This window comes from Dromaius novaehollandiae, chromosome 16 (genome assembly GCF_036370855.1).
Source record: "Dromaius novaehollandiae isolate bDroNov1 chromosome 16, bDroNov1.hap1, whole genome shotgun sequence".
Lineage (NCBI taxonomy): Eukaryota > Metazoa > Chordata > Aves > Casuariiformes > Dromaiidae > Dromaius > Dromaius novaehollandiae.
Window position 1 is genome coordinate 19,242,444 of NC_088113.1, and position 13,889 is coordinate 19,256,332.

General features: G+C 42.8%; 1 protein-coding gene across 1 annotated transcript in view; it reads left to right on the forward strand.

The window, feature by feature from the left end:
- COL20A1 (collagen type XX alpha 1 chain) overlaps positions 1-13,889 on the forward strand; it is a 63,825-nt gene that overhangs the window by 30,080 nt on the left and 19,856 nt on the right. The window contains exons 19-25 of the mRNA XM_026092843.2: positions 839-981; positions 1,680-1,809; positions 2,120-2,176; positions 5,200-5,238; positions 8,551-8,689; positions 10,622-10,764; positions 11,152-11,261. Coding sequence (XP_025948628.2) covers positions 839-981; positions 1,680-1,809; positions 2,120-2,176; positions 5,200-5,238; positions 8,551-8,689; positions 10,622-10,764; positions 11,152-11,261 — 761 coding nt within the window. The remainder of the gene's footprint in view (positions 1-838; positions 982-1,679; positions 1,810-2,119; positions 2,177-5,199; positions 5,239-8,550; positions 8,690-10,621; positions 10,765-11,151; positions 11,262-13,889) is intronic.

The window sequence follows — 13,889 nt, forward strand, 5'->3', positions numbered from 1 at the left end:
GCCCCCTCTGGCATTTGCTTTATAGCTCTTAGCTCCTGGTCAGGACAATTACTCCAGCATAGCCTCTTCATTGCTAGATCCAGTTTCCTACACAGGGGAAGGAAAGCATCTAAATAAATAAAATTTTCTCAACTATGCTGTCCAACAAATCCTGTTCTTGCTGATGGTGCCTCAGCCGATTACCCATTTGGGATACAGCTATGCAGCACAGTTTGGTGCCAGAAAGAGGAAGAGTAGCTCAGGTACTGTATGCAGTCTACTCCCAGGGTTGTTGAGTATTGGGGTGAGAAGAGCTAGACAAGACTGTTGTGTGCTGGCTGCTCCGGGTTATTTTAGGATAGTTTTAAAACAGCTTTGAACAGGATAGTCTTAAAGCCAAACACGGCATTAACTGGAAAATACTAAAAATGATAATGGATGAACTCTGAAGTGTGATCCAGTCCTAACCACCAATTGAGCTGTTTTTCCAGTGTGTCTCAAAATCTTTGATGAAATAAAATTTCAGTTTGGGCATTTATAAGCGATGTATTTAAAGGATCACTTTTCCTCATACCTCCAGCACTTCTTTCTCCTCTTCAAAGTTTTCTTTTCAGGTCCTAGGCCTCGAAGTGTTGTGTGTTTGAATTGTACTGTGTTGTGTCTGGGCAATCCTTTTCCATCTGAGATCTGTTGTCTTTCCCTCCTCATCTCTGAGGTGACTATTTCTGCTCTGAGCTCTGGTTAACAGTACAGCAGAGCAGTGAAACGTTCAGTAATGGGTCCAAAAGCAAGTGTTGCTGGCCCTGTTTAGACATCACTATCTGCTTTTTATGTGGTTCACCTTTAATCCCTGCTGCAGATTCCCGGGGCCCACCCACCAACCTCTTCATCGACTCTGAGACCCCCACCAGCCTCCAGGTCCACTGGAAACCCCCCGATGGCCGCATACAGCACTACAAAATCACCTACAGCCCTGTTTCTGATGACAGTGCTCGGCAAACAGTAGGTCTTCAGCTCCTTCGTAGGTGACAGGCTGTGGACTAGGGGGACATGGGGACAATTTCACGCCTAGGGGAACTCTGCTCTTGCCAGTGGGGATTACCTTAGGGATAACTGGTTTACAGGAGTGCAAGAATAAGCCATGTCCCCTGACTTGCCAGCACGTTGCTTTGTGGCAGTCTTTTGACTACTGGAAAGGGATCCCGGTTCTGCAGAGGAGCCAAAGTCCTCCAGGCTTCTTTGCTAGTCAGGTATTTGTGTCCATCAAAGCTGCTGCTGCTGCAGCTTTCTCCTGTTCCTGAACCACAGTGGGGAATACTCAGAGAGAGGCGTAGAGGATAGATCTACTGCCCCTCTGACTTGGGGAGGTTAAGCACTAACCTGTTAAAACTCAGGATTTTCTACTCAGGCCCAGCCTGGTTGCTATGTCATAAGGAATTTTCAACCCATGTCAAAACGTCTGTGTGGAGAGTATGGGGGTGTGTATATAGGGAACTACTCTCCCCCGGACACAGCCAGTCTGATGTCAGTGCACAGCCAGGCTTCCTTGGTTTGTTTTTACTGTTGCCTGAACTAGGCGGGGTTGCTGTCCTGAGCCCTGCTGTCTCAGGACTTGCAGCTTCGTGCAACCCCAAGGCGTGAATGAGAGCTGTAGAGGGAGGTCTGCATCAACGCTGGGCTCTTTTTCCATCCTGCTGTAGGTAATGGCTTCTGGCAAAAGCAGCAGTGTCACCCTGCAGTCCCTGCTGCCCGACCGAGCCTACAAGGTGACCATTTCTGCTGTCCACAACACAGGAGAGAGTGAAAGCATGTCCACAACAGGCCGAACGGGTAAGTGAATCAGTCATCACTTGTGCACTGCTTGTAACCTGTCATCCATCAAGATCAAGGCAATGTCCGTGGGGTGGTGTCAGTGCTTGCACTGGCCTGTGACTAAGGCCAGGGTTTTGCTAATCAGGATAGACTGCTAGCCCTGAAAAAAAAATCCTGCCCTAACTTCTGCACTCCTCCCAGGCATTATTTGTTGTTCCAGGATGTAATTCCAGGATAACAGGGGAGGGCTAGCGACCGTACAGATCTTGAGCTAGCTATCATAGCCATCCTGAATAACAGAGCTCACGTGCCTTGTTTTCTCTTTCAGCTCCTGTATTGTCTAAACTCCCTTCAATACGAGGATTTGTTCCATCTAAAGCAGAGGGTAAATCACCTGCTATAAAGTATTGCTTTAGTTTTTCCAGTAACAAATCACCTTGCTTAGTCCTTGCAAGGCAGGCAGGAATGGCTAAATTGTTTCTTGACAGATGCCTCCGGGGACTGTGAATATGTGCAAGGAAAGCCTGAAACCATGCAACCTCTTAAAATCAGACTCATTTAGTGAAGAGACTGGTAGTATTTTTGAAGGGTTTCTGCACAACTTCACCAAAATGGAGCAAAGAAAATGATGACATGTTTTAAATTAAAGTTCCGTGTAAAGTCCCTTATTAAATTTAATGAGCATATGTTCTTGTAGCTGATATAAAGCAAACTATGAAGTGGATTAGTGAGAAATGTTGAATTAATGAGGTTGTAAAGAGCTGATAAGAAGCAAATGTTAGAATACAGATACTGTAGCGGTAATGTCCTTTCCTATCTATTTGAAATGATTCTAAATACAACTTCAGTTTTAAAACTTAATGAGGGAATCCAGTAAGGAAGATTGAAGCAGATCAGCTGAGAAAATTGTAGTTTGTACCAAGCAAAGAACATATCAGGTTAAATTTTCAAGTGACTTATTGACAAAATCCACTGTGTTCAGACTACAGTGGGAAAGTCCTGTGAACTTTTAAGTAGAAATCAATCATCCCATAAGTTTGGTGAGCCACTTTGTAGAATTTAATATAGTGTGTATGGCTATGATAGTTGAAAGACAATAGGAGAGAGATTAAATTCTGTAGATTTTATAAAGTAATTTATTTGAAGGAGCAGAGATGATATGTAATAATGTTGGGAAAACTGTGGGATGTACAGTGAAAGACTAGAGTATTGATATGTAACCAAGTTACTGAGAAGTTGTCTGTCATGTTCCCGGATTGGATGTTTGTTGTACAGAACGGTAACTAGGACTTGGGGGGAAAAAACAAAAACCAAAGAGAGCGAGACAGCAGGACTATGTTGGAAAGTCTAGCAAAAATGTTAAAAGTAGAAGGGCAAACTGGCGGTGTCAGTCACTTTCACTCTTGCACACTTTGTCTAAGCTGAGTATTGCCACATCAAAGAGCTGCGAGCAAAGTGCCTCCATCCTGGAAAGGAGGAGAGCGATTGCCAGGGACATCAGCGAGAGGGACACTGGGGTCTGCGGAAGGGGCCATAAGGAACTCCCCCAACTCCCAAGTGGGAAAGTTAGATGCCTGGTAAATGAGCAAGCATATAGCCCGTTTAAGTGATTTTTGGAGGGATTATTTTCTATATCACACTTCAATTCAGAATAATGCTTCCCGTTAGGAAAACTGTTTAGTTTCTGATTACCCTGCCATAGTACCACGCAGGGAAGGGAAAGAGCTGACCTCTATCTTGTAGACATAAGTCAGATTGTCCTGGATACAGGACATGGTTCTACAACCAGCGGCTGATCAAGCTCAAAGAGATGGTTTCAAGGTGCAAGTTTCAGTAGCTAACTACTTTTAAATCCAATTCTACGGGAATTATGGAATATATGTATAAGCCTATAGTTTTAAGTCAGATAAGGGAGGTTATGGAGACTTATCAGTCTTTGTGTTTTAACTCATGGCTCCAATAGTCCCATAACCATCAAAGTCATAGGTTTGGATGCCCTTTCTTTTGTGAAGGCCTTGATCAAGAATAATTGCACTGAAATTGCTACAGACTTAGGAATATAAGGTGCCTTAGGGAGGGTATGACACCCTCCCCCCTCCTTTTTTTTTTTTTTTTTTTTTTTTTTTTTTTTTTTTTTTTAACATCTTTTGCAGAAGTTAGTTAGAAGCACAAGTTTTCTGATGAGGTATGAAATGGCATATGATGTAATAATAGAAATAAAAGGGTTACAATGAAGCCTTAATATAATGGTCTGCTAGACTGCATCATACTGATGATCTAGAAAATCATTTATGAAATAGCCCATCTTGTCAAGTGTCCTTGATTTTCAGGGACATGTCTCATTTTGCATCAAGCATTCCCTTTGTCACAGCTCTATCTGGCAACCGTGGAGTGGGATTTAAACGGCAGCAGATAATTGAAAATTGCAATCGTGCCCTGTTCTCTAGAACACTCCTTTACCTGAACGACTTAAATGGAGGGTGTTCATAACCAAATCTTCACCATGGTGCCTCAGGTTCCAGCCTTTTCTCCTTTTCTGAGATTTCTGCTCTGTGGCATGTTAGAGGGTTCAACAAGTGAGTTTCTGAAAGGAGAACTGTAGAAGTTTGCTGAAACTCTTCATGTTTCCCTAAAGAGTTTAAAGGCCAAGCTGTAGAGACAGGATGTCTTCAGAAGAATAATAAAAATATTATTTTTTTGAGCACAAATTTTGCATATTGCATGAATACATGTAATTTGAGTGTATGGTGACACGAAGCCACTGCATATACACAGCACTGAAATGCCCCCCTTTCTGAGAAATGTAGCATTATTTGTTGTGCTGTTTGTTCCCTTTCCAGGAAGTGTAACACTAAATGTAATGCTGTTTAAAAATGAGGCGGAGAGAGGTATTTTTGCTAAGATGAGTTTCAGGTAGAAAAATTGGGACTGCAGATATTTTCATGTATTTTACAGCATCATTAAGGTGCTCGTTTCAGTAAAAGTAGTACTTTTTGAATGTAGTGTTTAGTTGCCTATGAGTGAAGAGAAACATGCTGAATATGGTGCTCTTTTTTTGTTTCTTATTGCACAGTGCCAGCTGATTTAGTCCAAAGAAAGTGGACATGAAGTCTGGTGACAGGCAATATTTTTATTTGCTCGTGTGATGGGCAAGCCAAGGGAAACTTTGAAAACCTTTATGTTTGCATAAATATAAAGTATGTATATGCATATATATGTGTAAATATTAAATCAAGGTTCAAGGCCAAACTCTGAACTAAGCTGTGGAATATTGTAATATTTACTAAGTTTTCCTATGCTTTCTATTCCTCTGCACAGAGGACCTCTCTCTCTTTTGTTTCTGTAATCCCCTAGCAAGACTATCTTTTTCCCTAACACGGTTGTTTTCCATTTATTTTCTTCTTGCAGCCTGCCCCACCATCAGCTCTCCTGAAGGCTCTGTACGAGGTACAGTATCATATCACACCGCTGTGGTGCTGGGTTGTGAATGCGAAAGCACTATCTGATCTTGTCTATTCAGAAATACGCAACGTCTGAACAGAGGGGAAGTGGTTTTCCAGTCCTGCCAAAGTCTGAGAACTGTAATAGGAAAATATCCTTCATCAGGTAAAACCTGAGACCTGTCAAATGCTGACAAAGAAGAAGACCTTGCAAGCTGAGGGACAGAAATAGAGACAGATACTGATCCAAACCTGAAAGGTTAGAGTATATTCATAGAATATGGAAGACATGGGTTAAATTACTGTTCTGCTAGAGAGTTGGCCCCTCCTGTATCCAGGGTGGTTGCTCTTCCTACCTGGGTTTGGGCTGTTGTGTGAGTCTGTCTTTCCTGTTGGAACAACTTCATTTCATATGAATGAATATTCGTTAGGTGAAAGAAGGAGAATGACTCTGTTGTTTAAGGCACTTACTTGAGGCATGGGACAGCATTCTCATTTCCTTGCCCCAGTGAATGTGTAATGTTAAATATGTACAATGGGATGAGTCCGGATGGGGTAGACAGCGAAAGGAGCACTTGGGGATAAAGCTGCAATGGGCTGCAGGACACGGATGTTCAGGTTACCTGAAACTCCCCCAGTGCTGGGTGCTTTGCTAGCTGCCAGGTCATGAGCTCCTCTGGGTGTGATGTCTTTCTGCCTGTCTCAGTTTTTTTCTGGTACTGCAAGAACTTCCACAACCAAATATTCTGTCATCTCTGCAAAAAGTTTGGGGTTCAGGTTTTCACCACCCTCCAGCTGGGGACTGTTTAGATGAAGGTTCCTGGTGGTTTTCCCCAGGGCCTTGCTTCGCATGCCCACAGTCACTGTTGCAGCTTCCAGGCCAGGAAGGAAGGCTTAGCACTTATCTCCCTTCTCAGCAGCTTGGGTACAAACAGCCCTTCTCATATGAGTGTCGTCGTTTCTTTCTCCCCCACTTGTCTGTTGCGTCCATCAGAGGGGAATGGCAGCAGTCTGCTTTCCATATGTCACCCTTATGGCTGGATTTAAGGCTTCTGACAGGATGGTTTCATCAGACTATACATGAGATTGCTTGAGGATTATAACTCCTCAGGGCAGTCTTTTCAAAACAAAATCCTTTTCAAATATTCTCTTTTAATTATGAATGTCCTCCCACACTGGTATTCCCTTGTCTTTTCAGCCTGCTGTGCTTGCATCCCGTGCATGTGCCTTGCCCTCCTCTTCCAGTAAAAGTTTGCACTAACTGAATTGATATGCCCCTGCTGTCCCATCAGCTTTTGCTCTCAGCTGTTAGTGTTTAATGCTGGGATTTTCGCTGGCCTTAAGGAAGTTAGGCTTGAAATGTCTGTTGAATTTCAAGAGCATTTCAATGTCCTAAATCATACAGGGCCTTAAAAGAAAATTGCAGTCTATCACCAAGATCACCTTTTCATCCTGCCAAGGAGCTATAGATACCCAAAGTGCTCTCTGAAGTCTGGCTGTACAAACAGCTAAGTAACATGTTTCTATTTATCCTCTCTAAGGCATATCCCCCCTTTATGCTTTTGGGGCTGTTGTATATATTTGCTGCTCCTTTCTCTCTCACTTAATCTTGTGCTCAGCTCCCACCAACTTATCTTACCACTACCATGGGGCAGTGCATCCATGCCTGGGAGTTTCTCAGGTGCTGTTCAAAGCAGCTGAAGTACAGAGCCACAACAAACATTGCCTCCTTCTTCTCCTTCTCCTTTTCCTTCTCCATATCCTCTTGGCAATGGCATCAGGAGTAGCCCATTTCTTTTTCAGCTCCCTGAATCCATTACACAGCAGGTCACAACACGATTATAACTGTGACTTAAGCTTTGCTTTCAGTCTTTATACTGCTATATTTAATGTACATTTTAATGTAGTTCCAGTGCCAGGACCCACACATTGGAGATAAATAGCTTTCAGCAGGTAATTTCTTTTGACAAACTCCCTGGTATTGTTGGGAAATGAAAAAAATGCACCTTGTAGCAGCCCCCATGCAAAATAACATCCCAAACCAAGGCACTACAGAAGATGGAAACCGGGGAAGGGGTGAGGAAATCCAGACTGAAAGGACCATATTGCAATGAAGTTGTAGCCTTTCCTGTTTCTAAAGAACTAGATATCTCCATCATCCCAGCCTGCTGCAAATTCAGATAAACTAAAAAAAGAATCCCAATTGCAAGATCTTGTCCTACTGAAAAAAAACTGAAATGAGAAAATGACTCAGAGCTTTAATGATGAGCTGGGAAAGTGAGATGAAGCTGCATGAGCCAGAGAGGTGATGTCAAAGATGTCAGAGGAGAATCTCTGTAGACTGTATAAGGCAGGTCACCTCTGGGTATTTCATGAAAATAGAGAGAAATGGAAATGCTCATATTTTGAAGTTCTTTCCTGATTTTTATGACTCTTGCATATGAGGCATTTCAGAGCAGAGATAATTCTCCCTCCATGCTAGCAATTACTGGACTGATTCCATGTCTTTTGAAGATAATATTTTTGCATCAACTTGAAAAGGAAAAATTGTTTGAGTAACTTCTTTCTCATTTGTTTTTCATTCTGGAGATTTAAAAACAAAATTATGAAAGTCTGTGTCTGTAGCGTACCCTTCTGCAAGAGGAGATGTGATTACAGCAAATGTATGCAGAGAGTACAGGGGCACATTATTTTCCTTGGCTACCACTTGTGGTATATGCTGCAGGTTTCCAGTGAGTTTGTACAGCCTGTGCTGATGTCTGTGCTTCTTGCCTTTCCTCCTATTGCCTCCTTCATGCTAGCTAAAAGCTAATTCTGCATGCTCTGCAGTCACGCTGCCTTCCTGACAGAGGAATGTGCAGGCAGAAATACCTCCTTTCAGGTTTGATACAGTAATTGAGTTTCCTTTATGAAAGATTTTATTTATTTTTTAATCGAAACAGCTCCACCAGTGTTGCCTGATTTGCTGGTCATGCTGCCTCCCAGCCAGGTCACAGAATTACCTGCGCTCTGAAAAGCCTTGACTAAAAATGGTTCAGCTAGTTCTTTGCATTGCCATAGTCCATTTTGTTTTCTCAAGATCCCAAGGGAACTGGATCTGTGAACACCTCTGCTACGCCAAAGAGGCAAACCTTCACCCTCCTTGGACCCCCTGTTTTCATACAGATCTCAAGTTCAAACTGGCACCAGTTGTGCCAGTTTGCCTACCCCTTTGCCAACATTTGAAAAAAGCAAATCCCTGTCACAAGGCAGGGAAGTCCTTTACAAGATATTTGCACTATTTTCTAACCATTTCTTTTTCTGCTTTTCTTTGTTCCAGGATTTGACATGATGGAAGTTTTTGGATTAGTAGAGAAGGAATATGCCTCCATTAAAGGAGTAGCTATGGAGCCGTTCGTGTTCAGTGGTTCCCGTACCTACACTCTGTTCAGAGATACTCAGCTCACCCAGAGAACTAGGTAATTTAGGAACTTAGCTGTGATCAGCATCATGTTGATCATCTGTCTGATGCATACACGTTAACTATGCTCCCAGCAAAGAAAGATCACTGGTTTGTGTATGAATGATTAAGTCCCATTAGCAATTTCAAAACGAAATTATACCGACAATGAGTCTGTAAACTCTGTAAGTCTGGAGTTGTCCATAAGCCTGTTGTGGTTTGAGAAATCAAACCATTGATAGACTGAAAAGAATGCCGGCGATTATTTTTCCTTAATATATTAAGAAATTGCCCCCTGACTTGCCTCAAGATGAATCAGAATATGGAATGTATCATGCAGAAGTCAATAGGACACAATAGGGCTCATCCTTTTTGTTTTTTTTTTCCTTTTTCTTTTGGCATGGCCAAAAATCCTCAGACTGTGAGGATGTTCCCTATTACAGAATCACTTTTTCTAGCAATGTTAGTTACCTGCCAAGAGGCTGTGATGGACCTAAGGATTATGTCATATATTGATAATATACTATTCTTTAGGCATTCCATCCATAAATAGAGACACTTGAGTGATGGAAGTTGGAGGTCACATTTTTATCTTCAACCCTTTCTCCCAGCGTCTCTGGTTGAGAGACACATCCTTGCTTTTAGAAAACGTTTGGCTCATAGCTGCTCTCAGCAGGTTGGTCTTTATTGATGAGAAGGATTAACCATTGACTTTGGGTTGTGACTTTACCCCATTTGTTGCATAGGAAGCTTCATCTCAGGGTCCCACAAGTTGCACTGGGCGAGCTTTTGGCCGAGGCGGCTCCAGTAACCTCTGTCATTTTTTTATAATTATAAATCAGGAATGATTTGACTCTTGACATGCAGTGCTATTTTGTTTTAAGCCTAATTACTGAGGCAGTGGCTAAGTTTAATCTTAGTTACAGAAGCAAAGCTTCTTAGAGTAAACAGTTGGGGAGATTCAGAGAGCTCTTTGGTCTAAGTACTCAGAAAATTATGGCTGATCCTTTTGTTCAGCTGGTACTTATGCCTTTCCAAGGACATTACTATTTCAGAAACAGAGAGAGACATAAGAACTTGACATTACTTATGAATCAGTCCTGAAAAGATGCTTGATGAGTTGTGTACATGCCCATGCAAATGTGTGCTGTTGCAGATCACAGATGTATTTCAGGCATAACCAATTTGACCTTCCTTATTGCCTTGTATCCTCTAATTATTGCTTCTGCCTGGTGCTTTCTAACAAGTTTGGCACACAGCTGGGAGGAAGCTAGGTTGTGCCAGCAGCTGGTGGCAGCATTCGTTGCATGTTCATGAGTTCCAGAGTGGAGCCCAATTTTTGCAGCTGGGACATGGGGAGGATCCAGAGGGACTTTCTGTGGGCTATGTGCCTCTCCATGAAGGGCACCTCTATGAATTTCTGCCAGAGCTTAATGATTTACCCCATACAACATGATCATCATTCCTCTTTCTCGAAGAGATTTGGGGGAGAATGGAGGATTGTTTTGGAGCCTAGCAGAGATGTTTTATAAGCTACAGCTGGGCTCTGTTTTGAAAAACATTAAGGCTGCCCATGCTGTTTCTTCAGCGCTCCCTGAGGCGGCTCAGGCAGTGCTGGTCCGACACCGATGACCACACCAGCATCTCTGCATGGCACGAGGAGAAGGCCCTTTGAGAGCCTCACAGTGCATGCTCAGGATTCAGCACAGACTTTAGAAACATGAGAGGAATGCATAAAATAAGGGCAGCTTCTCTCCTGATGTATCTTGTTCCACTGTCATGCTTGTGCCAGGAGAGAATTTGGCCCTGTGTTTCATTCCCACAGGTTGATCTTTTCTAGGCCATCATACCTGAGAAACACTACAGGCAAGCCCTGTCTATCTGAAGCATGTTGCCTGCTGACATTTGTCCCTTTAAGCCACTGATGCTTTCTCGGCTTGTCTGGTTGCAGCGACGTGCACCTCTTTGCAATCCCACCTGAGCACACCATCAGCATCCTGCTCCGCCTCCTGCCCGACACCTCCAAGGAGCCCTTTGCTGTGTGGCAAATAACAGATGAGGACTTCCAGCCCCTCCTTGGTGTTATCCTTGACTGTAAGGTTTCATGATGAATAGATTAAATTCAGGTATTTGTATACGTTTCTGGGAGCAGCAGAACTGATTTCTTTATTAAATTTGCCAGTTTGTTATTTTAATGATTTTGTTATACACCAGCAGTCATGGGGAAGATTTGCTGCTGCTGCCAACATAACACTTTAAATGTTTCTTAGTGCAAGTAAAAGCTATGTTTTCATTTTTATTCTATAACATATTCTTTATTTTTACATATTATTTTTCTTTTCTACTGTGTAGAAATACTTGATTGTGAAATATTAAGTCTTTCACCATATTTAAGCCTATTTATTTATTATTGTTCAGTATGTGGGTGAAATCAAATTCTCTTTTAATTCTAAGTTGTTATTTGTCCTATTTTCCCTGTAGCCAGTAAGAAATCCTTGACCTATTTCAATCATGACTACAAGGCTGATTTACAGGAAGTCTCCTTTGACCAACAGGAAGTGAAGAAGATTTTCTATGGGAGCTTTCATAAGGTCCTTATCAAGAGAGGGAGAAACGTAGCTCATGATCTCACTCCAGTCTGAGAATATTATGCCATCAATGTATATTGTTCAAACCGAGGAGTGATTACGAAAATGCTTTGCATCCAGACTGCTAGGGAACTGGCAAACCTATTTGATATGCTGAAGTTATAACTGTGAAGAATTTGGGTTCATCCCTTGTGCGCAATATATGATTTTCACACATTGATTCCTTCTTAAAATGCATTGCACACTTATCCATTTTATAAAGACTAATGGGTATAGATAAATTATTGCCACACTTTGTAACCAACATTATTATACATAATATGTGGTAGTAACATGAAGTGGCATAGAAAAAATATACAGAATGTATACTAAATTATAATCATCTTTATAAAAGATGAAGCTTTGCCATTTCAATATGTATTTATACAGCATATATTTTCATACATACATCTTTCTAAAGATACAGCTTCCCTGCACCAACTGTGTGTTTTCACTCTAAGGGATGCATTTGATGAATTGCACAATCCTCTAGTTCTGTCACCTTGATTTTTTTTGTCCCTGGCCGATTCATTTTTGGGAATGTGTACTTCTTCCTTTCTGATGTGATATGGTGGTCCCTGTGGTACGTAGTTACAGAGAAGAGCTCAGGCTAGCTGCCAGCTGCACTGTCCTTTCTTTGGGGACTTAGGTCAAGTCACCTAAAACCGTAACCATGCAAGAACAAAGTATGCAAGTGGTCCCTCCATAACCAGGTAATTCATGTCTTCATGGTTAAGCCTATATAGAGGCAAAGCCTAAGGATAAAGATCCAAGATATCCTCATAATTTATTACCTAGGCACAAATCCCTCCTTGCTTGGGCACACAAAGCTGGGCCACCTTGGCAGGATGCTGGGTGTTGTCAGTGCTAGGAGCAAGTCCTGCGTGGTCCCCAAGACTGCTTGTACCTTTAGGTTTGGGCCTGGCACACCTCAGCGGGAGCTGTTGGTACCACTGTTCACTGAGGACAGAGGACAAGTCCAGCCCTACTGAGCTTGCAGGGGGTCCCAGGGACGAGAGACAGGCACTGTTAGATGTACGCAGAGGAACAACCCCCAGGCAAGGAAGAGGTTGTGGCAGAAATGCCAGAGAGGTCGCAGTCCAGGAGAGCGTGAAAACTGAGGGCAGCGATGAGCTCAATCTAGAGGCAGGAGGGAACGAAGGGCAATAGCAGAGACCCAGGAGCAAGGGCTGTTTTCAGGGTCATTGGCCACTAACAGCTTGTTTTTGCAAATGCTTCCTTTTTGTTAGTCTAGCGCCTGTCTCCTGGGGCTGCCTGTCAAAGAGGCTGCGATTCCCTGCAGGGATGGCTGTGTGCTGCCCCGTGGCTCTGCCTTTCCAGTTCCTCTCTGCTTCCTGGCTTTCCCCCCCCCTTCCCAGCCAGTGATACTGTCATCAGTCGCTGCAGCACTTTCTGCTTTGGGTTTTTCGTCTGTAACTCCTGCAGGGCCTGTGTTCTACCCACCCGCCACAGCTAAGACACTCCCAGGAAAACATAACTATTGAGGCACTTCTCAGCCCACCTTACTACCTGAGAACCTGCCCTTTATGACCCTGTTTCTGAGTATTTATGATCTTAGCTAGGGCTGCTACAGATAGATCTGCTGTAAGTGAAAGAGGCAGAGCTCATTTCCAGCTTTTAATTCTGCTGTAACTTTATTTGTGTTGTATCAAATATGAGCTAACGTCACCGAGAAGCTGTCACCATTCTTGTTGCTTAAATTTCCCTTGAAATTTCCAGTCAAGCCCACTTGATAAAATTAGTGTCTTTTTTGTTCTGCGAGTGATACATCACCAGATCCAAAAATGCTTAGCACTGCAAGTGCACAGATCAGGTTCTCCTGTTTTTATAAATAAACTCTGCAAACGGAGTGAAATAGAGATGCACCCAAGCTAAATCCCAGCTCCAAACAGCCCTGCTTTATGTTGAAGTTCAGATCTGAGCTCAGATTTTAGAGCAAAACCTCCTCCAGGGAGTGAATCACATCTCATATCCAGCCAGACCCAGAACTTCAGCCCAAGTCCCACCTGGAGCACAGTTCAAAGTAAAGCAGCACGGTGTATTTTGGCCTTTGCAACCAGATCAGAGCATCCCCTTCCCCCGCGTGTAGCCAAGTGCTAAGGGCCTAGATTTTGGTATTGCTGAAGGCTAGAGTGACATGAATTTGCTTAAGTGCCTTTCAGAAAGGTTTCAAAGCAGTGACAAGTGCTGCATGGATTTCATGTCACATCCATCAGTCAGCCCATGCCGTACTGCCTGCTGCCTAGAAGGTCTGAATGAGATCTGTGAAATGTACTTGTTTTGTGTTAAATATGCAAGAGAAAAATATCCCTTTCTCCCTAAAGTAGCAAACATTGTCTCAATTAATGCCATGGATATTAACTTCAGTCACTAATTAATAACTCTGAGTCCAGAGAACTGGATTAGAAACTGATAAGAGGAAAGGCCTCAAGCCCCGGGTTCCCTTATCTAGTGGAAAAAAAGGAATTTTTGTATTGAAGTACCATTTTGAAGGGCCTCCCACAGTACGACTCAGAGACTGCTAGTGAGTTGATAACAAGAGTGGAATGAGTTGGAGAGAAAAGAGGAGGA